General features: G+C 62.3%; 3 protein-coding genes across 7 annotated transcripts; 2 read left to right on the plus strand and 1 right to left on the minus strand.

Moving 5' to 3' along the window:
- The first annotated feature begins 1,456 nt into the window (after nucleotides 1–1,456).
- On the plus strand, nucleotides 1,457–8,329 carry PAIP2B (poly(A) binding protein interacting protein 2B). Of its 2 annotated transcripts, none has more exons than XM_090139959.1 (4): nucleotides 1,457–1,530; nucleotides 3,313–3,446; nucleotides 5,509–5,682; nucleotides 7,450–8,329. In XM_090139959.1, the coding sequence occupies exons 2-4, from the start codon at nucleotides 3,315–3,317 to the stop codon at nucleotides 7,504–7,506; spliced, it is 363 nt and encodes a 120-aa protein (XP_089996085.1). In that variant the 5' UTR covers nucleotides 1,457–1,530; nucleotides 3,313–3,314; the 3' UTR covers nucleotides 7,507–8,329. The 2 variants fall into 2 exon arrangements, with proteins under 2 accessions (XP_089996085.1, XP_031443972.2); XM_031588112.2 differs by having other exon boundaries at nucleotides 5,509–5,685; nucleotides 7,450–8,327.
- Nucleotides 4,136–15,661, minus strand: NAGK (N-acetylglucosamine kinase). Of its 4 annotated transcripts, none has more exons than XM_031588109.2 (10): nucleotides 14,647–14,763; nucleotides 13,812–13,896; nucleotides 13,642–13,740; nucleotides 12,297–12,438; nucleotides 11,343–11,453; nucleotides 11,159–11,271; nucleotides 10,745–10,832; nucleotides 9,355–9,452; nucleotides 9,147–9,225; nucleotides 4,136–5,083 (listed from the first exon to the last, which is right to left on the minus strand). In XM_031588109.2, the coding sequence occupies exons 1-10, from the start codon at nucleotides 14,673–14,675 to the stop codon at nucleotides 4,944–4,946; spliced, it is 984 nt and encodes a 327-aa protein (XP_031443969.2). In that variant the 5' UTR covers nucleotides 14,676–14,763; the 3' UTR covers nucleotides 4,136–4,943. The 4 variants fall into 4 exon arrangements, with proteins under 4 accessions (XP_031443969.2, XP_031443967.2, XP_031443966.2 ...); XM_031588107.2 differs by lacking the exons at nucleotides 4,136–5,083; nucleotides 14,647–14,763 and adding exons at nucleotides 8,803–9,069; nucleotides 15,571–15,661; XM_031588106.2 differs by lacking the exon at nucleotides 4,136–5,083 and adding an exon at nucleotides 8,803–9,069.
- TEX261 (testis expressed 261) lies at nucleotides 15,653–22,997 on the plus strand. The gene is made up of 6 exons (XM_090139958.1): nucleotides 15,653–15,809; nucleotides 17,898–17,977; nucleotides 19,266–19,419; nucleotides 20,101–20,168; nucleotides 21,015–21,117; nucleotides 22,751–22,997. The coding sequence occupies exons 1-6, from the start codon at nucleotides 15,740–15,742 to the stop codon at nucleotides 22,861–22,863; spliced, it is 588 nt and encodes a 195-aa protein (XP_089996084.1). The 5' UTR covers nucleotides 15,653–15,739; the 3' UTR covers nucleotides 22,864–22,997.
- Nucleotides 22,998–23,035: the final 38 nt, after the last annotated feature.

Below are 23,035 nucleotides of genomic sequence, written 5' to 3' on the forward strand. Positions count from 1 at the left end.
GTACAGCCTGGTGTCCCCATAGGGAATGGGGTGTGGGGTTTACCTCAGTGTCCCTATGGGGAATGGGACACAAGGACACGTAGCTTCGTGTCCCCATAGGTTATGGGATATGGGGACATACAGAATGGTGTCCCTATGGGGAATGGGAGGTGGGGGACATTCCAGTGTCCCAGTAGGGAATGGGGGGTGGGGGACAGCGGGGTGATCCTATAGGTTATGGGACATGGGGACGTACAGAACGGTGTCCCTATGGGGAATGGGGGGTGGGGAGCATTCCAGTGTCCCACAGGGGAATGGGACACGAGGATACATAGCTTTGTGTCCCCATAGGTTATGGGACATGGGGACGTGCAGCTTGGGGTCCCTATGGGAATGGGAGATGGTTGACATTGCAGTGTCCCAGTGGGGAATGGGACACGAGGACACGTAGCTTGGTGTCCCCGTAGGCTATGGGACATGGGGACCCACAGAACGGCGTCCCTATGTGGACCGGGACGCGGGTCGCAGCTCCACGTCCCATAGACAACCTATGCTATGGGGGCACCCATCCCAGCAGCTCCCTGCTATATTTAAGACGGCAGTGGGGGCTGCCTTCCCCCCCCCCCCCCACTGCGCCCTCCCTGACCTTGGGGGCACCGACCCGACGGCTCCGCAGTGCCGCCCCCAGCGCTGCCCCCCACCGCCCCCAAACCCACGGCCCATAAACCCCCCGGCACAGAGCCCAGCCCCCCCAAGGGACAGCACCCAGAGGGTGAAAAGGGGGGTCGGGGGGGGGGTCGGGGGGGTCACTCACCGCCTGAACGGGTCGAGGGGCGGCGGGGGGGGGTCGGGACCCCCGCAGCGGGGAGGGGGGCGGCCGCCCGCAGCCCGCATCTCTCGGCCGTGGGGCGGGGGGTCACGCTGGGGGCTGCCCCCCCCCCTCCCCTCGGGTGCCCCCCCCCAGGTGGGCGGGGCCGGGAAATCCCAGCTCCTCCCACCGAGGGGGGGGGGGGCCGTTCCCGCAGCCACGCGCACGACACGTGACCGCCCCCACCACGTGACCGCCCCCCTCCGGCGCTCCGGAGCGCCACGGGGAATCCCCCGCCCCCGCGTTGTGTTGACGCGCAGCCCGCCAATGGGCAGCGCGCTAACGGCGCCCGCGCCGCTTTCGGCTCGTAACGCCTCTCGCCATTGGACGCCTCCGCTCAGCCAATCGGGGACCGCGCTGGGTGTTGACATCTCGTCTCTCCCCACGTGGGAGACGCACGCCGCGGGGCCGAGCCAATCCCGCGCTTCTCTTCGCCGCCTCTCCCTCCCATTGGCCAGCGGGTGAACCCTCGCAGCCAATCCGGCGAGCGCACGGGCGGGACGCGAGCCAAGCCTCTCTCCCGCCCCCCTCTCCCCGGCGTCCAATCCTCTCGCGGCCAATCCTCTCCCCCTCCTCTCATTGGTCAGCTCCAGCGGGGGCGGCCCAATGGCAGCGCGGCGGGGCGGGGCGCCGTGGCGGTGGCGGCGCTGCGGGCGGACGGGGCGGCACCGGGGGTCCCGCAGGTACGGGGGGGGTGGGGGGGGGGGGACACGGGGCCGGGGGGCGTTTGGGGCTGAATGGGGGTCCGCCATTGGGGGCGGGCGGCGTTGTCGTCTCAGGGCGTCCCGGCTCAGCGCCTCCCCCCGCCCAGGGAACCTCAGCCCCCATCCGGGAACCCCCCAGTGCAAGGACCCCCCCCAGTCCGGGGAGCCCACACCCAGTGACCCCCCCCCCAATCCAGGGACCCCCAGTCCAATGACCCCTCCCCCACCCAGGGACCCCCCACCCCATGATCCCATCCCCAATCCACGGACCCCCAGCCCAGGGACTCCAACCCCAATCCAGGGACCACCCCATAATGTAAGGACCCCCAACCCAAGGACCCCCTCCCCACCCCCCAACCCAAGGGACCCCCCACCCAGTGACCCCATCCCCAATGCAAGGACCCCCAACCCAGGGACCCCCAATGCAATGACCCCCCCATCCAGGGACCCCCCACCCAATGACCCCATCCCCACAGTCCAAGGACCCCCAGCCCAGGGACCCCAACCCCAACCCAGGGACCTCGAATCCAATGACCCCCCCCCACCCAGGGACCCCCATCCCCAATCCAGGGACCCCCAATCTAATGATCCCCAGCCCCACAACCCAGGGAACCCCCCACCCAATGACCCCAGCCCCAATCCAGGGGCCCCCTAACCAGGGACACCCAGCCCCAATCCAGGGACCCCCAGTCCAATGATCCCCCCCCCAAGTCCAAGAACCCCCGGCCCAAAGAACCCCAGCCCCAATCCGGGGACCCCCAGCTGAATGACCCCCCCCCCCAATCCAGGAAACTCCCACCGAGGGACCCCCAGCCCCAATCCAGGGACCCCAATCTGAGGACCCCCCATCTGAGGTCCCTCCCCCCCAGTCCAAGAACTCCCCCTGCCAAATCCAGGGACCCCCTGCCCACGGACCCCCAGCCCCCATCAAGGACCCCAAATCCAGGGACCCCCGTCCGCAATCCAGGGACCACCCCCCAATGCAAGGCCCCCCAACCCAAGGGCCCCTCCCCATCTCCCCAATCCAGGGACCCCCGGTCCAGTGATCCCCCCCTCCAATCCAGGAACCCCCCACCCAGGGAAACCCACCCCCATCCAAGGACCCCCACCCAGAGACCCCCAGCCCCAATCCGGGGACCCCCAATCCAATGACCCCCCCCAATCCAGGGACCCGCAGTCCAATGACCCCTCCCCCTTTCAGGGACCCCCCACCCCGTGACCCCATCCCCAATCCAAGGACCCCCAATCCAAGGACCCCCCGAAATCCATGGACCCCCAACCCCAATCCAGGGATCCCTCCCCAATGCGCTCCCCCCTCCCCCCGCACCTCCCCAGTCCAGGGACCCCCAATCCAAGGACCCCCCCAAATCCAGGGACCCCCAACCCCAATCCAGGGTCCACCTCCAAATGCAAGCCCCCCTCCCCGACCTCCCCAGTCCAGGGACCCCCCACCCCGTGATCCCATCCCCAGTCCACGGACCCCCAATCCAATGACCCCCCCACCCCCTCCCTCAATCCAGGGACCCCCACTGTCACCCCCCCCCCCCCCGCAGTAGGTTACCCCCACCCCTCAGTGCCCCCCCACCCCCACGGCTTCACCTCGGGGCTCCCCCCCCACCTCCTGACCTCCCCGTTTCCCCCCCCAGCCCACCCCTCACCCCTCTGCTCGCCCCCAGCTGTTCGTGGCCAGAAGCTCTGTGGGGGTGAGGAGGGGGGCTGCCGGCCCCCCATCGCCCCCCCCTGAGCCCAGCCCACCCACAGCCATGAACGGCCCCGACGCGGCCGGCAGCGGCCAGGGCAGCGAGGGGAAGGGGGGGGACGGCCGAGAGAAAAAGGAGAGCGACCCCTTCGCTGAGTACATGTGGATGGAGAACGAGGAGGACTTCGACAGGCAGGTGAGCAGAACTGACCCTACAGGTCCTTAGGGATCCTACAGGTCCTAACAGACCCTACAGTCCTAACAGACCCTACAGGTCCTAACAGACCCTATAGTCCTAACAGACCCTACAGGTCCTAACAGACCCTACAGATCCTAACAGACCCTACAGGTCCTAACAGACCCTATAGTCTTAACAGACCCTACAGATCCTAACAGACCCTACAGGACCTTACAGACCCTACAGGTCCTAACAGACCCTACAGTCTTAACAGATCCTACAGGTCCTAACAGACCCTACAGTCTTAACAGATCCTACAGGACCTTACAGACCCTACAGGTCCATATGGATCCTACAGATCCTTAGGGATCCTACAGGTTCTTAGGAACCCTACAGGTCCTAACAGATCCTACAGATCCTTACAGATCCTACAGGACCTTACGGACCCTACAGGTTCTCACAGACCCTACAGATCCTTACGGACCCTACAGATCCTAATGGATCCTACAGATCCTTACGGATTCTACAGGTCCTTACAGACCCTACAGGTCCTTACAGATCCTACAGGTCCTTGTGGACCCTACATGTCCTAACAGACCCTACAGGTCCTTACAGATCGCAGAGCCATGGGCTGGTTGGGTTGAAAAAAAATTTAAGAGATCAGAGAGCCATGGGATGGTTGGGATGAGCTGGAAAGGTCCTAACTGATCACATCATCATGGGGTGGTTGGGTTGGGTTGGAAAGGTCCTAACAGGTCACAGAGATATGGGGTGATTGGGTTAGAAGGGTCCTAGTAGATCACAGAGTCATGGGATGGTTGGGTTGGGTTGTATTGGAAAGGTCCTTACAGACCACAGAGATGTGGGACGGTTGGGTTGGGTTGGAAAGGTCCTAACTGGTCATGGAGTCATGGGATGGTTGGGTTAGAAAGGTCTTAAGAGACATGGGATGGTTGGGTTGGGTTGGGTTGAAAAGGTCCTAACAGATCACAACACCATGGGGTGGTTGGGTTGGGTTGGAAAAGTCCCAACAGGTCACAGAGACATGGAACGGTTGGGTTGGAAAGGTCCTAACAGGTCATAGAGATGTGGGTTGGGCTGGAAAGATCCTAACTGATCATATCACCATGGGGTGGTTGGGTTGGAAAGGTCCTAACAGGTCACAGAGATGTAGATTGGGCTGGAAAGGTCCTAACTGATCATATCGCCATGGGGTGGTTGGGTTGGAAAGGTCCTTACAGATCACAGATCCATGGGATGGTAGAGTTGGAAAGGTCCTTACAGATGATAGAGCCATGGGATGGCTGGGTTGGAAAGGTCCTTGCATGCTGTCCTTAAGTACGTGCCCTTATAAAACATCCCTCCCACAGCTTTCCTGTCGGCCCCCTTCAGGTCCTGGAAGGTCACTATCAGGTCTTCTCGGAGTCTTCTCTCCTGCAGGCTGCAGAGCCCCAGTTCCCTCCCCGTGTCCTTGCAGGGAGGTGCTCCAAACCTCTGACATCTCCAGGGCTCCTCCTACGGCTGGGGCTGCGCAGCTGCAGGGGTGCAGCCTCCAGGGAAGCTGGGATGGCCTTCAGAATCCACAGGGCTGTGAGGAGGAGGGGGACAGACTCCAGAGCAGCGCCGGATGAGAGGACGGGGGAAACGGTTCCAAGCTTAAAGAGGGAATTTAGGGGATAGAAGGGAAGAGTTTGACACAAAGGGTGGGGAGGCACCGAGCAGATCCTACAGGTCCTTAGGGATCCTATAGGTCCTAACAAATCCTACAGGTCCTTACAGACCCTACAGGTCCTTACGGATCCTACACGTCCTAACAGACCCTACAGGTCCTTAGGGATCCTATAGGTCCTAACAGATCCTACAGGTCCTTACAGATCCTACAGGACCTTACAGACCCTACAGGTCCTTATGGATCCCACAGGTCCTAACAGACCGTACACATCCTTACAGACCCTACACGTCCTTACAGACCCTACAGGACCTCACAGACCCTACAGGTCCTTACGGATCCTACAGGTTCTAACAGACCCTACAGGCCCTTACGGATCCTACAGGCCCTTACAGCCCTCTCTTTGGGCAGGTGGAGGAGGAGCTGCAGGAGCAGGAGTTCCTCGACCGCTGCTTCCAGGAGATGTTGGACGAGGAGGACCAGGAGTGGTTCATCCCATCACGAGACCTTCCCCAGCGCGTGGGGCAGCTGCAGCAGCAGCTCAATGGGCTCTGCGTCGCTGACGGCCGCAGCCCCGAGGATGTCGTGGTAGGGGGCTGCCATGCAGCAGCTCTGGGGGTGGGGGGAGGGGGGTGGAAGGTGTCCTTTGGGGTTTTGCCTGAGGTGGAGATGCCCTGGGAGGAGGATTGGCTGTTGGGCAACTGTTGGCCAACCTATTGATCAACCAGTGGTCAACCGCTGGCCAACCCATTCATCAACCATTGGCCAACTGTTGGCCAACCCATTCATTGACTGCTGGTCAACCACTGGCCAACCCCTTCATCAACAGTTGGTCAACTGTTGGCCAACCCACCGAGCAACCCTTGGACAACCATTGGACAATTCATTGATCAACCATTGGTCAAATATTGGCCAATCCACTGATAAACTGTTGGTCAACCATTGGCCAGCCCATTCATCAACTGTTGGCCAACCATTGGCTGGCTCATTGATCAGCAGCTGGTCAACTATTGGTCAATCCATTGAGCAACCATTGGTCAACTGCTGGCCAATGCATGGATCAACCATTGGTCAACTCATTCATCAACTGTTGGTCAACCATTGGCCAAGCCATTGATCAGCCATTGGTCAGCTGTTGGCCAACCCATTCATCAACAGTTGGCCAACCATTGGCCAACCCATTCATCAACCATTGGCCAACTGTTGGGCAACTCATTAGCCAACCCATTGATCAACCATTGGCCAACTGTTGGGCAACCATTAGCCAACCCACTGATCAACCATTGGTCAAATCATTCATCAACTTTTGGTCAACCATTGGCCAAGCCACTGATGAAGAGCTGGGCAACCATTGGCCAACCCATTCATTAACTGTTGGCCAACCATTGGCTAACCCATTCATCAACAGCTGGTCAACTGCTGGCCAACCCATTGAGCAACCACTGGTCAACTGTTGGCCAGCCCATTCATCAACTGTTGGTCAACTACTGGCCAACCACTGAGTAACCATCAGCCAACTGTTGGCCAACCATTCATTAACAGTTGGCCAAACCCTTCATTAACAGTTGGCTAAACTCTTCATTAACTGCTGGCCAACCATTGGCCAACCCACTGAGCTGCAGTTGGCCAACCGTTGGACAACTCATCAATCAACCATTGGTAAACCATTGGCCAATCCATTGATTAACCAGTGGCCAACCCATTCATCAACCATTGGCCATCTGTTGGGCAACCATTAGCCAACCCATTGATCAACCATTGGTCAACTGTTGGCCAATGCATTGATCAACCATTGGTCAACTCATTCATCAATTGTTGGTCAACCACTGGCCAAACCATTGATCAGCCACTGGTCAACTGTTGGCCAACCCATTGAGCAACCACTGGTCAACTGTTAGCCAGCCCATTCATCAACTGTTGGTCAACTACTGGCCAACCATTGAGCAACCATCGGCCAACTGTTGGCCAACCATTCATTAACAGTTGGCCAAACCCTTCATTAACTGTTGGTCAACCACTGGCCAACCCACTGATGAAGAATTGGCCAAGCATTGGCCAAACCATTCATCAACTGGTGGCCAACCATTGGCTGACCCATTGATCAACCAGTGGCCAACCCATTCATCAACCACTGGCTAACTCATTCATCAACCATTGGCCAACTGTTGGGCAACCATTAGCCAACCCACTGATCAACCACTGGTCAACTCATTCATCAACTGGTGGCCAACCATTGGCCAAGCCACTCCACCGATCAAGATTTGGCCAACCATTGGCCAACCCATTCATCAGCTGTTGGCCAACCATTGGCTGGCCCACTGACCAACCCCTGGCCATCCCCTTCTCTTACAGAGCAAAAGCACCTTGAACCCCGACGCCAAGGAGTTTGTGCCGGGCGTGAAGTACTGAGAGCTGCAGCCGAGCTCTGCGCCGCAGGAAGGCTTCTGTGTGCTTTGAGTACCTTCATTTTGGGGTTGTTTGGGGTTTTTTCTTTATTGTTACGACTTTTATTTCTCTGGTTTTCGATCTCCCCTCGTACCGTCTCTCGGTTTTGGGCAGCTCTTGCTTTCTAGGACTCTCACGGCCCTAAACTCCATCCTGGAGCCCTTCTTTGGTCTGCTATGAATTCTGGGGATCCCCCCGGCCGCACAGTGCCCCTCACCGTTCCCCTCCATGGGATCCCCTATAGCCCTATATAGGGTGAGGCCAAGGGCGCCGCGACCACCAACCCCAAACTCCTCCTTTCTCAGATAGGTGCTGACGGATGGAGGCCATGTGCTGGGACCCCCTTTAGGGGCTGGGGGTCCGAAGTGGGGAGGGGGGGACGGACGGACGGACAGACCAGCCCTAGTTGTCCTCCCATGGGATTCGCTTTGTGGAATTGGCCTTAAAGGACTTCTGCCCCGATCCCACCCAGCGGCGTCGCTCCGTTCCTTTCTCAGCACAATAAATCCAAGGAGAGCTGCAGCCTCTGTCTCCCCACAGGGGGCTGGGGGGGGCCAGGGGCACCCGTGTGCCATGGGGCCGGGAAGGAGCCCACCCCCACCCCATAGGGATGTGGAGGTTCCCTGCAGCAGAGCGCTTTGGGGTGGGTGGGCTGTAGGAACGGTGCTGAGCTCACTGCCACCCCATTGCTGCGGCCCTGGGGGGCTCCCAGACGGGGTGGGAGGGGGGGTGGGCTATGGGTCAGGGCTGCTGGGTTCTGCCAGTTTCATCCCCCCCCATCCCAAATATTAAACTCATTTTGGAGCTGAAAAAATCCTGTTTGTCTTGGAAGGAAGTGCAGCCTGCGGCCACCGCTGCTTTCCTCTCCCCCCTGTTATTTCCTGTCCTTCCCCTGTTATTTCCTCTCCCTCCCCCGTTATTTCCTCTCCCTCCCCTATTATTTCCTCTCCTTCCCCTGCTACTTCCTCTCCCTCCCCCATTATTTCTTCTTCTCCTGTTATTTCCTCTCCTTCCTCATTATTTCCTCTCCTTTTCCCCCCATTATTTCCTCTTCCATCCATCCCCCCCTTTTTTTTTCTCTCTTCCTTCCTCCTTTTCTCTCCCTTCTGATTCCCCTCTCAGCCACATCCCACCCTCCTCCCTACAGCCCTCCTCACCCCACTGCTCCCCAGCACCGACCCCAATCCCCCAACCCCCCCCTTCCCACAAACCCACCCCCCATTCTTCTCCCTCCCCCCCCGACTGCAGAGCGCTCAGCACAAAATTTCACCTTTTATGACCCAAATAAGACACAGTTCAGCCAAAACCATCCCCGGGGGGCCGTGTGCCCCCCCCTCCCCTAGAAGTGATGCGTGTAGAAGACGTCGGCGTTGCTGCTGTAATCCAGTGGCAATTTGTGCCCCACGTGCCGGGCCCCCAGGCTGGCCCCCCCCAGGGCCGAGGAGTGGCGCAGCCGCAGGAGGCTGAAGTGGGAGAAAGCCCCCAAGGAATCCCCCCCCCGCGCTCGAACCAACGCCTGCACGAAGCCTGGAGCAGACGGAGGGGTGCTGCGTATGGAGAGGGGACTACGGGTGCCCCCCCAGCCACGCACCCCCCCAGCTCACCTTCTCTCAGCAGCTCCCAGCTGTTCCAGACGGAGCCCACGCAGACGATGGGGAGCCCCAGCTCCCCCCGGAACAGGCTCTGTGTGTGTTGGGGGGGGGAAATGGGGCCAGGAGCCTCCCCCCCCCCAATCCGGGCACCGTGTTGGTGCCGGGCCAGAGGGCAGGATGGGGGCTGCCCCCCACCCCCCACCCCCCCGGTGCCGCTCACCGCATCCACGCGGGGCAGCACGGCGAGCACATGGCGGGCCAGCACCTCCCCGGCCTGCAGGAAGACGTGGCGGCACAGCGCGTCCCCAGCGTGGGCACCTGGGGGGGCACGGGGTCCTGAGCAAAGGCTGGACCCCCCCACGGACCAAGGGACATCCAGGGTCCCCACTGACAGCCAAGGGACGGATCCACACCGCAAAACGAGGGGCAGCCGTGGGTCCCCGCCCAGAATCACGGGACAGGGGTGGATCCCCTTCAAGAAGCGAAGAATGGATCCCCACTGAGAGCCGTGGGACATCCATGGGTGCCCACCAAGAACCAAGGGAGAGCAGTGGATCTCCACCATCAGGAGACAAGGACATCCATGGATCCCCACTGAGAACCAAGGGAAATCCATGGATCCCAACCATGACCAAAGGACATCCATGGATCCCCACCAAGATCCCCACCACCAGATCCCCACCAAGAGCCAAGGGACAACTACACATCTCCACTGAAAGCCAAGGGACAACTGTGGATCCCCACCCAGATCCATGGGATGACCACGGATCCCCTTCAAGAAGCAAAGAATGGATCCCCACTGAGAGCCATGGGACCACCATGGATCCCCACCAAGAGCCAAGGGAGAGCTGTGGATCTCCACCATGAGGAGCCAAGGTCACCCATGGATCCCCATTGAGAACCAAGGGCATCCATGGATCCCCACCATGAGCCAAAGGACATCCATAGATCCTCACCAAGATCCCCACCACCGGATCCCCACCAAGAGCCAAGGGACAATTACAGATCTCCACTAAAAACCAAGGGACAACCATGGATCCCCACCCAGAACCACAGGATGACCACGGATGCCCGCCAAGAACCAAAGGAGAGCTGTGGATCTCCACCATGAGGAGCCAAGGTCATCCATGGATCCCCACTGAGAACCAAGGGACATCCATGGATCCCCACCATGAACCAAAAAAGAACCATGGATCCCCACTGACAGTGAACGGACATCCACGGATCTCCACCAAGATCCCCACTACTGGATCCCCACTGTGAACCAAGAGACAACTCTGGATCCCAACCATGAGCCGAGGGAGAACCACAGATCCCCACCAAGAACCAAGGGATGGATCCCCATTGAGAACCAAGCGACAACCATGGATCCTCACCAAGATCCCCACCACCAGATCCCCACCAAGAGCCAAGGGACAACTACACATCTCCACTGAAAGCCAAGGGACAGCCATGGATGCCCACCCAGAGCCACGGGATGACCACGGATGCCCACCCAGAACCAAGGCAGAGCTGCGGATCTCCACCATGAGGAGCCAAGGTCACCCATGGATCCCCACCCAGCAGCAGGGAGGGTCCCCCCAGCCCCCATTCCCCATTTTTTGCCCTACCCTCTGCCACCTTCCGGCAGAACCCCGCGAACTCGGCCTTCTGGAAGTTGCGGTAGAGGTGCGGCAGGAGCCCCATCCTGTTGGAGATCTGGGGGAGAGGGACACCAAGAGGGGGGGTCAGGGGGCTCAGACAGCCCCCAACCCACCTCCATCCCATCCAATCCTATTCCCGTCTCCATCCCATCTCACCTCATCTCATCTCCATTCCATCCCATCCCCTCCCATCCCCATCTGATCCCTTCCCCTTCCCCATCCCCTCCCATCCCCTCCCCTTCCCATCTCATCCCCATCCCCTCCCCATCCCCATCCCCATCCCCATCTCCATCCCATCCCCATCCCATCTCATCCCCATCCCATCCCATCCCCTCCCCATCTCATCCCCATCCCACCCCCACCCCACCCCCCTCCCCACACCTGGAAGTACTGGAACATGGCTTGCTTGACGTAGTCGACGTCGTGCGGTGACACCTCCAGGTTGTCCATGCTGTCAAACACAGCCTTCACCGCCCGGTGCGCGATCCAATACGCTGTGGGACCCCACGTTGACCCCAAAAAGCATCCCCCCCTGCCCCCACCCCCACCCCACAGCCACGCTCACCCGAGCCCTCGTCGCCCAGCATGTGACCCCAACCACCGCAGCTGCTCTCCGTGCCATCGGGGTTCACCAGCTGGCAGTTGGAACCGGTGCCGGCGATCAGCACGATGCCACCTGTGTGGGGTGGGAATGGGATGGGGTGGCATGGGGTGAGATAGAACTGCATGGGGTGGGGTGGGGATGGGGTGGGAATCGGGATGGGGTGGGGATGGGAGAGCTATGGGATTGGATGGGGGTGGGATGGGGTGGGGTGGGGTGGGATGGGATGGGGATGGGGATGGGATGGGGATAGGATGGGATGGGATGTGGGATGGGGATGGGGATGGGATGGGATGGGATGGGATGGTAGAGAACAGGATGGGATGGGGATGGAGATGAGACGAGACAGGATGGAAGGGGATGGGATTTGATGGGATGGGATGAGATGGGACAAGATGGGACTGGGATGGGATGGGACAGGACAAGATGGAATGAAATTGGATGGGATTGGCATGAGATGAAATGGGATGTGGTGAGGTGAGGTGGGATTGGACGGGATGAGATGAGGTAGGATGGGGTGGGATGAGATGAGATGAATGAAGTGGGATGGGATGGGATGGGGATGGGACAGGAACAGGACGGGACAAGATGAAATGAAATTGGATGGGATGGGATTTGGATGGGATGGGATGAGGTGGGATGTGGTGAGGTGGGATTGGATGGGATGAGGTAGGATGGGATGGGATGAGATGAATGAGGTGAGACTGCATGGGATGGGATGAGATTGGGATTGGGAGGGGATTGGGATGGGATGTGGTGAGGTGGGATTGGATGGGATGGGATGAATGAAGTGAGATTGCATGGGATGGGATGGGACAGGACAAGACGGGATGAAATTGAATGGGATGGGATGGGATGGGGATGGGATGGGGATGGGGGACACCCCACTGCCGCCCCACAGCACCCCCCGTGCCCTACCACGGTCGGTGGCGGTGGCCATGGCTCCCTTGGCGTCGCTGCTGACGCAGAAGCTGTGGCTCAGCTCCGGGCAGCGCCGGCGCAGCTCCGCCAGCAGCGCTGTGAGCGCAGCCTCCTCGTCACCCCCGCTCAGCGACAGCCCCTGCGCCACGGCTCAGCGTCACCGGGCGGCACGGCCGGGGGCACTGCTGGGCGCCCGCCACTGCTATAGGGCGGCGGGACGGGGGTGGGACCGGGATGAGACCCTAAGGAGGTGACCCACGGCATGGCGTCCACATCGCTGCCGGTGGGGTGACACGGGATGGGACCGTGGGGCTGCGATGGGAAAACGGGGCTGGGATGGGAGCGGGACACCAAGGCCAAGTGTGTCCAGCACCACCAGCAGGGTGACATGGGATGGGATGGGATGGGATGGGACAGCGGGACTGGGATGGAGACTATGGGGACCAGGATGGGACCAGGACCCCAAGGCCGAGTGTCCCCATCACCACCAGAGGGGTGCCTGGGGATGGAATGGGACAGTGGGACCCAGGAGATCAGGATAGGACTGGGACTCCAACACCAATTGTCCCCATCACTATAATGGGGTGACATGGGATGGGACAGTGGGGCCATGGGGATCAGGATAGGACTGGGACCCCAAGGCCAAGTGTCCCCATCACTGTAATAGGGTGACATGGGGATGGGATGGGACAGTGGGACTGGGATGGGACCACGCGGACCAGGATGGGGCCAGGACCCCAAGCCGAATGTCCCCCATCACCACCAGAAGGATGACACGGGGATGGGATGGGACAATGGGACCAGGATTGGGGCTGGGATGGGACTGTGCAGCCATGGGGACCAGGATGGGACCGGGACCCCAAGGCCAAGTGTCCCCATCACCACTAATGGGGTGACACGGGGATGGGATGGGACAATGGGACTGGGATGGGGGCTGGGATGGGAACCATGGGGACCAGGATGGGACCGGGACCCCAAGGCCAAGTGTCCCCATTACTGCAGTGAGGTGACATGGGCTGGGATGGGACCATGGGGCTGGGATGGGACCACGGGACCCAGGGATTGGGATAGGACCAGGAACCCAATGCCAAGTGTCCCCATCAGCACCAGGGAGGTGACATGGGATGGGATGGGACAGTGGGGCCATGGGGACTGGAATAGGACCGGGACCCCAAGGCCAAGTGTCCCCATCACTGTAATGGGGTGACATGGGATGGGTGGGACAGTGGGACCGGGATGGGTGCTGGGATGGGCTCATGGTGACAGGACGGGAACCGAGGCCAGGTGCCCCACGTGCCGCAGCCCGCAGCGGGTGCCGCGGGGCAGAGCGCAGGCTGCTCACCAGGGCGCGCAGCGGCACAGCGGGGCCCAGCCCTGCACGGCGCTTCGCCTCCTCCACCATGGCCTGGATCCGCTCCGCGCACAGCTCTGTGCCCACCAGCTGGGGGGGGGGCCGCACTCAGACCCCCCCCAGCACGGCTCCCATCCCTCCCCCCCATGGCCCCCCTTTACCCAATGGTTGGTGCAGGGCCCCTCGGTCTCGGCCAGGACGCGGCCATCGGCGCCCACCAGCACGGCGTGGGAGTGGGTGCCCCCCCTGTGGGGAAGGGGGGGGGGGAGCCCCCACGTGAGGCTCAGCGACCCCTGGATTGGGGGGGGGGGGTCACGTGGGTGGGGGAACCCATAAGGATATGGGGCGGAGGGATCTGGGGGGGGGGTCACCTATGGTGGAGGGAGCTGTGGGTCATGGGGGTGGGGGGTCCCATGGGTGAGGGGGGGACCCTAGGGTCGTGGGGGGTGGCATAAGGGGTGGGGAGGATGGCCTGGGGGGGGGCCTGGGACATGGGGGGGAGGTTCCTTTGTGTGGGGGGGTCATATGGGGTGGAAGGACCCCTGGGATACGGGGGGGATTAACACAAAGGGGGGGTCAGCTGGGGTGGGGGGGGGCTTGGGATATGGGGGGGTGAATTGACCAAAAGGGGGGGGTCAGCTGGGGGGGAACCCATAACGATATGGGGTGGAGGGATCTATAGGGGGGGGCACCTATGGTGGAGGGAGCTGTGGGTCATTGGGGGGGGGGGACCCCAGGGTCGGGCGGTGGGGAATTAATCCAAGGGGGGTCATTAGGGGTGGGGGGCCCTGAGTCAATGGTGGGGGGGGGGGTTACCCCTGGGTGGGGGGGATTCCAAGGGGGGTGAGGAAGCTCCACTGGGGGGGGGGGGGTTTAGTGAAGGCGGACCCCCGGGGGGGGGGCACCCATCCCCCCCTCCATCCCATCCCATCCCATCCCATCCCATCCCATCCCATCCCCTCCCCCCCATCCCCATCCCATCCCATCCCCCCTCACCCCTCCACGCCGCCGTACAGCGCGGCCATGGCGGCTCCGCCCCGCCCCCACCCGGAAGTACGCGGGGATGGAGGTAGGGGGCGGGGCTTATAGGGGCGGGACTTTGTGGGGGCGGGGCTGGAATTATAGGGGCTGGGGTTATAGGGCTGGGATTATAGTTACGGGGTTATAGGGGCGGGGATGTAGGGGCGGGTATAGGGCTGGGGTTATAGGGGCGGGGTTATAGGGCTTAGGGCGGGAGTTATAGGGGCGGGAGTATAGGGCTGGGTATAAGGGCGGAGGTTATAGGAGCAGGGTTACGGGGCGGGGTCTATAGGGGCGGGGTCATAGGGTTTAAGGCTGGGGTCATAGGGTTGTGTATAGGGGCAGGGTTATAGGGCTTAAGGCAGGGGTATAGGGGCGGGGTTATAGGGTTCAGGGCTGGGGTTGTAGGGGCAGGTATAGGGGCGGGGGTTATAGGGCTATAGGGGTGGGGTAATAGGGCTGGGTATAGAGGCAGGTATAGGGCGGGGGTTATAGGGGTGGGGTTATAGGGGCAGGTATAGGGCTGGGTGTAGGGGTGGGGGTTATAGGAGCGCGGGTTATAGGGCTGGGTATAGGGGCGGGGTTATAGGGATGGCTGCTATAGGGCTGACTATAGGGTGTGGTGGCTTTAGGGCTGGCTATAGGGCGTGGCAGCTATAGGGCTGGCTATAGGGCTGGCGGCTATAGGCCCGGCTATAGGGCTGGCTGTAGGGCTGGCTATAGGCCCCTCTCTGGTGGCTCTGGCGTGTCCCCAGGTCCTCCACGCAGCCATTGGGGTCCGTGCGAGCTGCGAGGGGCCCCGTGTCGCTCTGAGCCCCATCCCCCCTTTTGGGGTTTCCTCCCCCTTTTGGGGTTTCCCCCCCCATTTGGGCATCCCCCCCCACATCCGGCCGTACGAACCTCCGCTCCGAGGGGGGAGCTCTCCACATCCGGCGTCGCTCTCCACTTCCGGCTCGGCTCTCCACTTCCGGCGCCGCGTGGTTCAGCGCCTGCGCCGTCACGGCAGCGGCGGAGGGAGGCCGGGGGGGGGGAGGGGGGTTCGGGCGGAGCGGGGGGGCCCGGCCGCGCCATGTGGTTTCTGTACGCGCTCAGCTGGCTGTCCCTGCTGCTGCAGGTCGCCTTCGTCACTCTGGCCATCGGTGAGAGGCGGGCGGGGGGCGGCGAGGCCTCGAGGCCGTAGGGGGGCGGTGGGGGGAGGGGAAAGGGGGGGACCGGAAGTGGTTCGGGGGCCTTTGAGGTGCGCGGGAGGGTGGGGGTCACGTGGGGGGCTTCTGGGTGTCCCCCTCCCCACGGCTGAGGGTCACGTGGGGGTGTCCCCGAGGTCCCACGGGTGTCCCTAAGGTCACGTGGGTGCCCCCACGGCTGGGGGTCCCATGGGTGTCCCTAAAGGCCCCCTGTGGTTGGGGGTCGTGTGGGTGTCCCCAGGGTCCCATGGGTGTCCATGAGGTCCCATGGGTGCCCTCCATGGCTGAGGGTCCCCTTGGTGTCCCTAAAGGTCCCTGGGTGCCCCCATGTTTGGGGGTCCCAAGGGTGTCCATGAGGTCCCATGGGTGCCCTCAGTGATTGGGGTCCCCTGGCTGTGCCCCTGTGGTCCCCTGGGTGCCCCCATGCCTGAGGGTCCCCTTGGTGTCCCCGAGGTCCCACGGGTGTCCCTAAGGTCCCATGGGTGCCTCCATGGCTGGGGGTCCCATGGGTGTCCATGAGGTTCCATGGGTTCCCTCTATGGCTGTGGGTCCCTTGGGTGCCCCCATGATTGGGGGTCATGTGGGTGCCCCCGGGGTCCCATGGGTGTCCATTAGGTCCCATGGGTGCCCCCAGTGGTTGGGGATCCCCTTGGTGTGCCCCTGTGGTCCCCTGGGTGCCCCCATGCTTGAGGGTCCCCTCGGTGTCCCTAAGGTCACATCGGTATCCCTAAAGGCCCCTGGGTGCCCCTATGGTTGGGGGCCATGTGGGTGCCCCCAGGGCCCCATGGGTGCCCTCATGATTGGGGGTTCTCTGGGTGTCTCTAGGGCCCCTGGGTTCCCCTAATGGTTGAGGGTCCCCTGGGTGTCCCGAAAGGCCCCTGGGTGCCCCCTGTGGTTGGGGGTCATGTGGGTGTCCCCAGAGTCCCATGGGTGCCTTCAGTGGGTGGGGGTCCCCTGGCTGTGCCCTTGTGGTCCCCTGGGTGCCCCCATGCCTGAGGGTCCCCTGGGTGTCCTTAAGGTCACGTGGGTGTCCTTAAAGGCCCTTGGGTGCCCCCTATGGTTGGGGGCCATGTGGGTGCCCCCGGGGTCCCATGGGTGTCCATTAGGTCCCCTTGGTGCCCCTGTGGCTGGGGGTCGTATGGGTGTCCCTAGGATCCCATGGGTGTCCCTGAAGTCCCCTGGGTGCCCCCCAGGGCTGTGGGTCCCATGGGTGTCCCTCATGTCCCCTGTCCTGGGTTCTCCCTATGGTTGAGGGCCCCTGGGTGTCCATGAGGTCCCACGGTTTCTTCGGAGGTCCCCTTGGGTGCTGCTGTGGTTGGAGGTCCCCTGGGTGCCCTCAGTGGTTGGGGGTCCCCTGGGTGTGCCCCTGTCGTCCTCTGGGTGCCCCCATGCCTGAGGGTCCCATGGGTGTCCCAGAGGTCCCATGGGTGTCCCTAAAGGCCCCTGGGTGCCCCAGGGTCCTATGGGTGCCCCCATGGTTGGGAGTCACATGGGTGCCCGTGGGGTCCCTGCAGTCCCATGGGTTCCCCCAAAGGTTGGGGGTGTCCCCAGAATCCCATGGGTGTCTGTGAGGTCCCCTGGGTTCTTCAGAGGTCCCATGGGTGCCCCCATGGTTGGGAGTCACATGGGTGCCCATGGGGTCCCCTGGGTGTCCCTGCAGTCCCAAGGGTTCCCCCAATGGTTGGGGGTCTCATAGGTTCCCTCAATGGTTGGGGGTCACGTGGGTGCCCCAGGATCCCCTGGGCGTCCCTGATATCCCCTGGGTGCCCCCATGGCTGGGTGTCCCCTGTCCATCCCTTGGGGTCCCCTGGGTGTCCCCCCATCCCCTGGGTGCCCCAGCAGTTGTGGGTCCCCTCTGGTCGGCACCGCAGTCCCCTGGAGGCTCCTCAGTTCCTTTGGGGGGGGTCCTCGAGGTGCCACAAAAGTCGGGGGGGCTCACGGGGTGGAAGTCCCCAGGCTGGGGGTCCCTTGGGTGCCCCTGATGTCCCCTGGGTGTCCCATAGGATGGGGGTCCCCCCGCTGAGCCGGGCCTTCCTCCCGCAGCCGCCGGCCTCTACTACCTGGCAGAGCTGGTGGAGGAATACACGGTTGTGACCAGGAGGGTCATCAAATACATGATCTGGGTGAGTGGGGGCCCGGCGCCCGTGGGGGTGGGACGTGGGGCTGCCGTGTGGGGTGGTACTGCTGTGCCCCTCCTGGGGGGTTTGGGACATGGGGTGGCACTGCTGTGCCCTTCTGGGGGCTGAGATGTGGGGTGACACTGCTGTCCTGCATCTGGGGGGGCTGGAATGAGGGGTGACACTGCTGTGCCTGTCCTGGGGGGTGTGGGACTTGGGGTGACAGTGCTGTGCCCCTCCTGGAGGGCTGAGATGTGGGGTGGCACTGCTGTGCCCCTCCTGGGGGTTTGGGACATGGGGTGGCACCGCTGTGCCCCTCTGGGGGCTGAGATGTGGGTGGCACTGATGCCCCACATCTGGGGGCGGCTGGGGGTGTGCTGGCAGAGGCTGGGATGTGGGATGGCACCACTGTGCCCCGCCTGGGGGCTTTGGGACATGGGGTGACAGTGCTGTGCCCATCCTGGGGGAGCTGGGGGTGTCCTGGCTGAGGGTGGGACATGGGATGGCACCACTGTGCCCCTCCTGGGGGGCTGAGATGTGGGGTGACACCGCTGTCCTGCGTCTGGGGGGGGGCTGGAATGAGGGGTGACACTGCTGTGCCTGTCCTGGGGGGGTTGGGACTTGAGGTGACACTGGTGTGCCCCTCGTGGAGGGCTGAGATGTGGGGTGGCACTGCTGTGTCCATCCTGGGGGGGCTGGGGGTGTCCTGGCAGAGGGTGGGATGTGGGGTGGCACCACTGTGCCCCTCCTGGGAGGCTGAGATGTGGGGTGACAGTGCTGTCCTGCATCTGGGGGGGGCTGAGATGTGGGTTGGCACTGCTGTGTCCATCCTGGAGGGGCTGGGGGTATGCTGGCAGAGGGTGGGACATGAGATGACACTGCTGTCCCATATCTGGGGGGGGCTGGGATATGGGGTGACACTGCAGTGCCCATCCTGGGGGAGCTCTGGGTGTCCTGGCTGAGGCTGGGACATGAGGTGACACTGCTGTCCCATATCTGGGGGGTTTGGGACATGGGGTGGCACTGCTGTGTCCATCCTGGGGGGGCTGGGGGTGTCCTGGCAGAGGGTGGGACGTGGGGTGGCACCACTGTGCCCCTCCTGGGGGGCTGAGATGTGGGGTGACCCCGCTGCCCCCCCCCATTGGTGTTGGGGTGTCCTATCAGAAGCTGCTGCCCCTGCAGGAGCTGCAGCCCCCCCCTGGGTGCCCCTGATGGCGCCGACACCCAGCACAGCCCCCCAGGGTGGGGGGGGGGTGAATGCAGCCCATCCAGGACCCCCCCTCGTGCCCCCCAGTTCTCCACGGCGGTGCTGGTGGGTCTGTACCTCTTCGAACGCTTCCCTGCCGTCATGGTGGCCGTGGGGCTCTTCACCAACCTCGTCTACTTCGGCCTCCTGCAGAGCTTCCCCTTCATCGTCCTCACCTCCTCCAACTTCCTGCTGTCCTGCGGTCAGCGGGGGGGGGGCTGGGGGGGGCTGGGGGTGTGGGGGGCATTGGGGGACATTGGAGGGATGCTGGGGATTGAGGGGGTATTGGGGGAATGGGGGGGCATTGAGGGGAGATGGGGACGATGGGGGACATTGAGGGGACATTAGGGATATGGGGGGGGTTGGGGGACATTGGGGGGGTGGAGGTTGACAGGGGGCACTGGGGGACTTTGAGGGAACATTGGGGGGACATTGGGGATGACGGGGGATTGGGGTGACATGGGGGGGGATTGGGGGCGATTCGGGGACATTGGGGGGGTGGGGGCATTGGGGGGGCTTTTAGAGGGATACTGGGGGGAGATGGGGACCATTGGGGGACATTGGGGGAATGGGGGGGATTGAGGGGGGTATTAGGAGGATATTGGGGGGGATTGGGGGGATTGGGGGGATTAGGGGACATTGGGGGGACATTGGGGGATATTGGAGGGATGGGGGGGATTGAGGGGGTATTGGGGGGATATTGGGTGGATGGGGGGGCATTGGGGGACATTTAGGGGACATTGTGGGGACGGGGGGCATTTAGGGGACATTGGAGGGATAGGGGGACATGGGGGGGATGTCGGGGGGACCCCCACCCTACGGGGCTCCCGTGGGGACGGCAGGGGACGCGCTGGGGGCCGACAGTGCGGTGCGTTCCTCGCAGCGCTGGTCATCCTGAACCACTACCTGGCGTTCCAGTTCTTCGCCGAGGAGTATTACCTGTTCTCCGAGGTGAGGGACCTCGGGCTGCCAGCAGGATCCTCAGGGTGGCACTGAGGTCCCTAAGGTGACACCCAAGTCATCGGGGTGGCGTTGGGTTCCTAAAGTGACATCGGGATTGCTAGGGGGTGACAGCGAGGTCCTCGAGGTGACACCGAAGTCCTCAGGGTGGCATTGGGGTCCCTAGGAGGACACCAGGGTGGCATTGGGTCCCTAAGGTGACATTGGGGTCCCCTAGAGGACATGGGAGTGGCATCAGGGTCCCTAAGGTGACACTGGGGTCCTCAAGGTGACACCAAAGTCCTTGGGGTGACATTGGGGTCCCTAGGAGGACACCAGGGTGGCATTGAGTCCCTAAGGTGACATTGGGATCCCCAGGAGGACGTGGGGGTGGCATCAGGGTCCCTAAGGTGGCACTGAGGTCCTTAAGGTGACACCAAGTCATCGGGGTGGTGTTGGGTTCCTAAAGTGACATTGGGATTCCTAGGGGGTGACAGTGAGGTCCTCGAGGTGACACCAAAGTCCTCAGGGTGGCATTGGGGTCCCCAGGAGGACGTGGGGGTGGCATCAGGGTCCCTAAGGTGGCACTGAGGTCCTTAAGGTGACACCAAAGTTCTTAGGGTGGCGTTGGGTCCCTAAGGTGATGTTGGGGACACAAAGGGGTGACATCGAGGTCCTCAAGGTGACACCAAAGTCCTCAGGGTGCCATGGGGTCCTTAGGAGAACATGGGGTGGCATTGAGTCCCTAAGGTGCCATTGGGGTCCCCAGGAGGTGATGGGGGTGACATTGGGGTCCCTATGAAGACATGGGGTGGCACTGAGGTCCCTAAGGTGCCATTGGGGTCCCCCCACCCGCAGGTCCTGGCCTACTTCACCTTCTGCCTGTGGCTCATCCCCTTCGCCTTCTTCGTCTCCTTGTCGGCCGGGGAGAACGTGCTGCCCTCCACCGTGCAGCCTGGGGGTGAGCTGTGGGAGGGGGGGTGGGGGGGGCAAAATTGGGGCTGGGGGGTTGGGGGGGGAGTGGGGGGCTGCGTTGCTCCCATACGTGCGGACAGGACCTTCCCAACCCAACCCCACCCCCCGTGGCTCTGTGACCTGTTAGGACCCCCAGTTCCCCACCTCCTCCATTCACAATCCCCCCCCCTTCCCCCCCATTCCAAATTCTCTGCTCTGCCCCCATTCTCATTGATGGTTGGACTGGAGGATCTCATAGGTCTTTTCCGACCTTAGTGACTCTGTGATTCTGTGACTCTGTGGTTCATCATTCCCCACTCCCCCCCCATTCTCAATTCCTTCCTCTCTCCCATTTCCCATTCATAATCTTCCCCCCCCGTTCATTTTTCTCAATCCCCCCCTCTCCCACACCCCCCATTCGTAATTCCCTCCTCCCCCCCATTCCCAATCCCCCCCTCTCCCAACCCCCCCATTCCCAATTCCCTCCTCTCTCCTCTTCCATTCCCAATTTCCCCCCCCATTCCCCCCTCCCCCATTCACCGTTCCCCCCTCTCCCACTCCCCCCATTCCTGATTCCCACCCCCCCATTCCCAATTCTCCCCCCCCCATTCACAATCCTCCCCCCTTCACAACTCCCTCATCTGTCCCCCCCATTCCCAATTGCCCCCATTCCCAACTCCCCCCCTCTCCCACCTCCCCATTCCCAATTTCCCCCTCACAACTCCTTCATCTCTCCCCCCATTCACAATTTCCCCCTCCATTCCCAACTCCCCCCTCTTCCCCCCCTCCCCCATTCCCAATTCCCTCCTCTCTCTCCTCTTCCATTCCCAATTTCCCCCCCAAATCCCAATTTCCCCCCCCATTCATTATTTCCCCCCCCATTCCCACCTCCCCTCTTCACTGTTCCCCCCTCTCCCCCCCCATTCCCAATTCTCTCCTTTCTCCCCCCATTCATAATCCCCCCCATTCATTATTTCCCCCCCATTCACAATTCCCCACACCCTCCATTCACAACCCCCCCTCTCCCACCCCCCATTCCCAATTCCCTCCTCTCCCACCTCTCCCATTCCGAATTTCCCCCCCATTCCCACCTCCCCCCTCCCCCATTCACCATTCCCACTCTCCCATTCCCCCCATTCCTGATTCCCACCCCCCCATTGCCAATTCTCCCCCATTCACAATCCCCCCCCATTCATGATTTCCCCCCCCATTCACATTTCTCCCCTCTCCCACCCCCCATTCCCAATTCCCTCCTCTCTCTCCCCCCCATTCCCAATCCCCCCCCCATTCACCATTCCCACTCTCCCACTCCCCCCATTCCTGATTCCCATCCCCCCCATACCCAATTCTCCCCCCCTTCACAACTCCCTCATCTCTCCCCCCATTCATGATTTCCCACCTCCTCTATTCACATTTCCTCCTCTCCCCCCCATTCATAATTCCCCCCTCTCCCACCCCCTGTTCCCAATTCCCTCCTCTCCCCCCCCTTCCATTCCCGATTTCCCCCCCCATTCACATCTCTCCCACCCCCCATTCCCAATTTCCCCCCCCATTCCCAATTTCCCCCCCCATTCACGATTCCCCCCCATTCCCAACTCCCCCCTCCCCCCCCATTCCCATCCCCCCTCCCGTCCCCACAGACGTGCTGTCCAACTACTTCACACAAGGCAAACGCTCCCAGCGCTCCGGGCTGCTGCTGGTTTTCTCGCTGCTGCGCGACGCGGTGCTGCCGCGCCGACAGAAGATTTACTGACCCCCCCCGCCCCCCCCGGACCCCCGGCGCGCCCCCAGGCCCACGCGTGGGGAGCTCTGGATGTGCGGGGTGAGGGGCTGCGCCCCCCGGCCCCGGCAGGACTGTGATTTATGGGGCGGGGGGTGAGGATGGTCGGCCGCCCCACAGCGCTGCGCCCCCCCCCACCCCCAGA

The sequence above is a fragment of the Phasianus colchicus genome, chromosome 4 (genome assembly GCF_987193195.1).
Source record: "Phasianus colchicus chromosome 4, bPhaCol1.hap1.1, whole genome shotgun sequence".
Classification (NCBI taxonomy): domain Eukaryota; kingdom Metazoa; phylum Chordata; class Aves; order Galliformes; family Phasianidae; genus Phasianus; species Phasianus colchicus.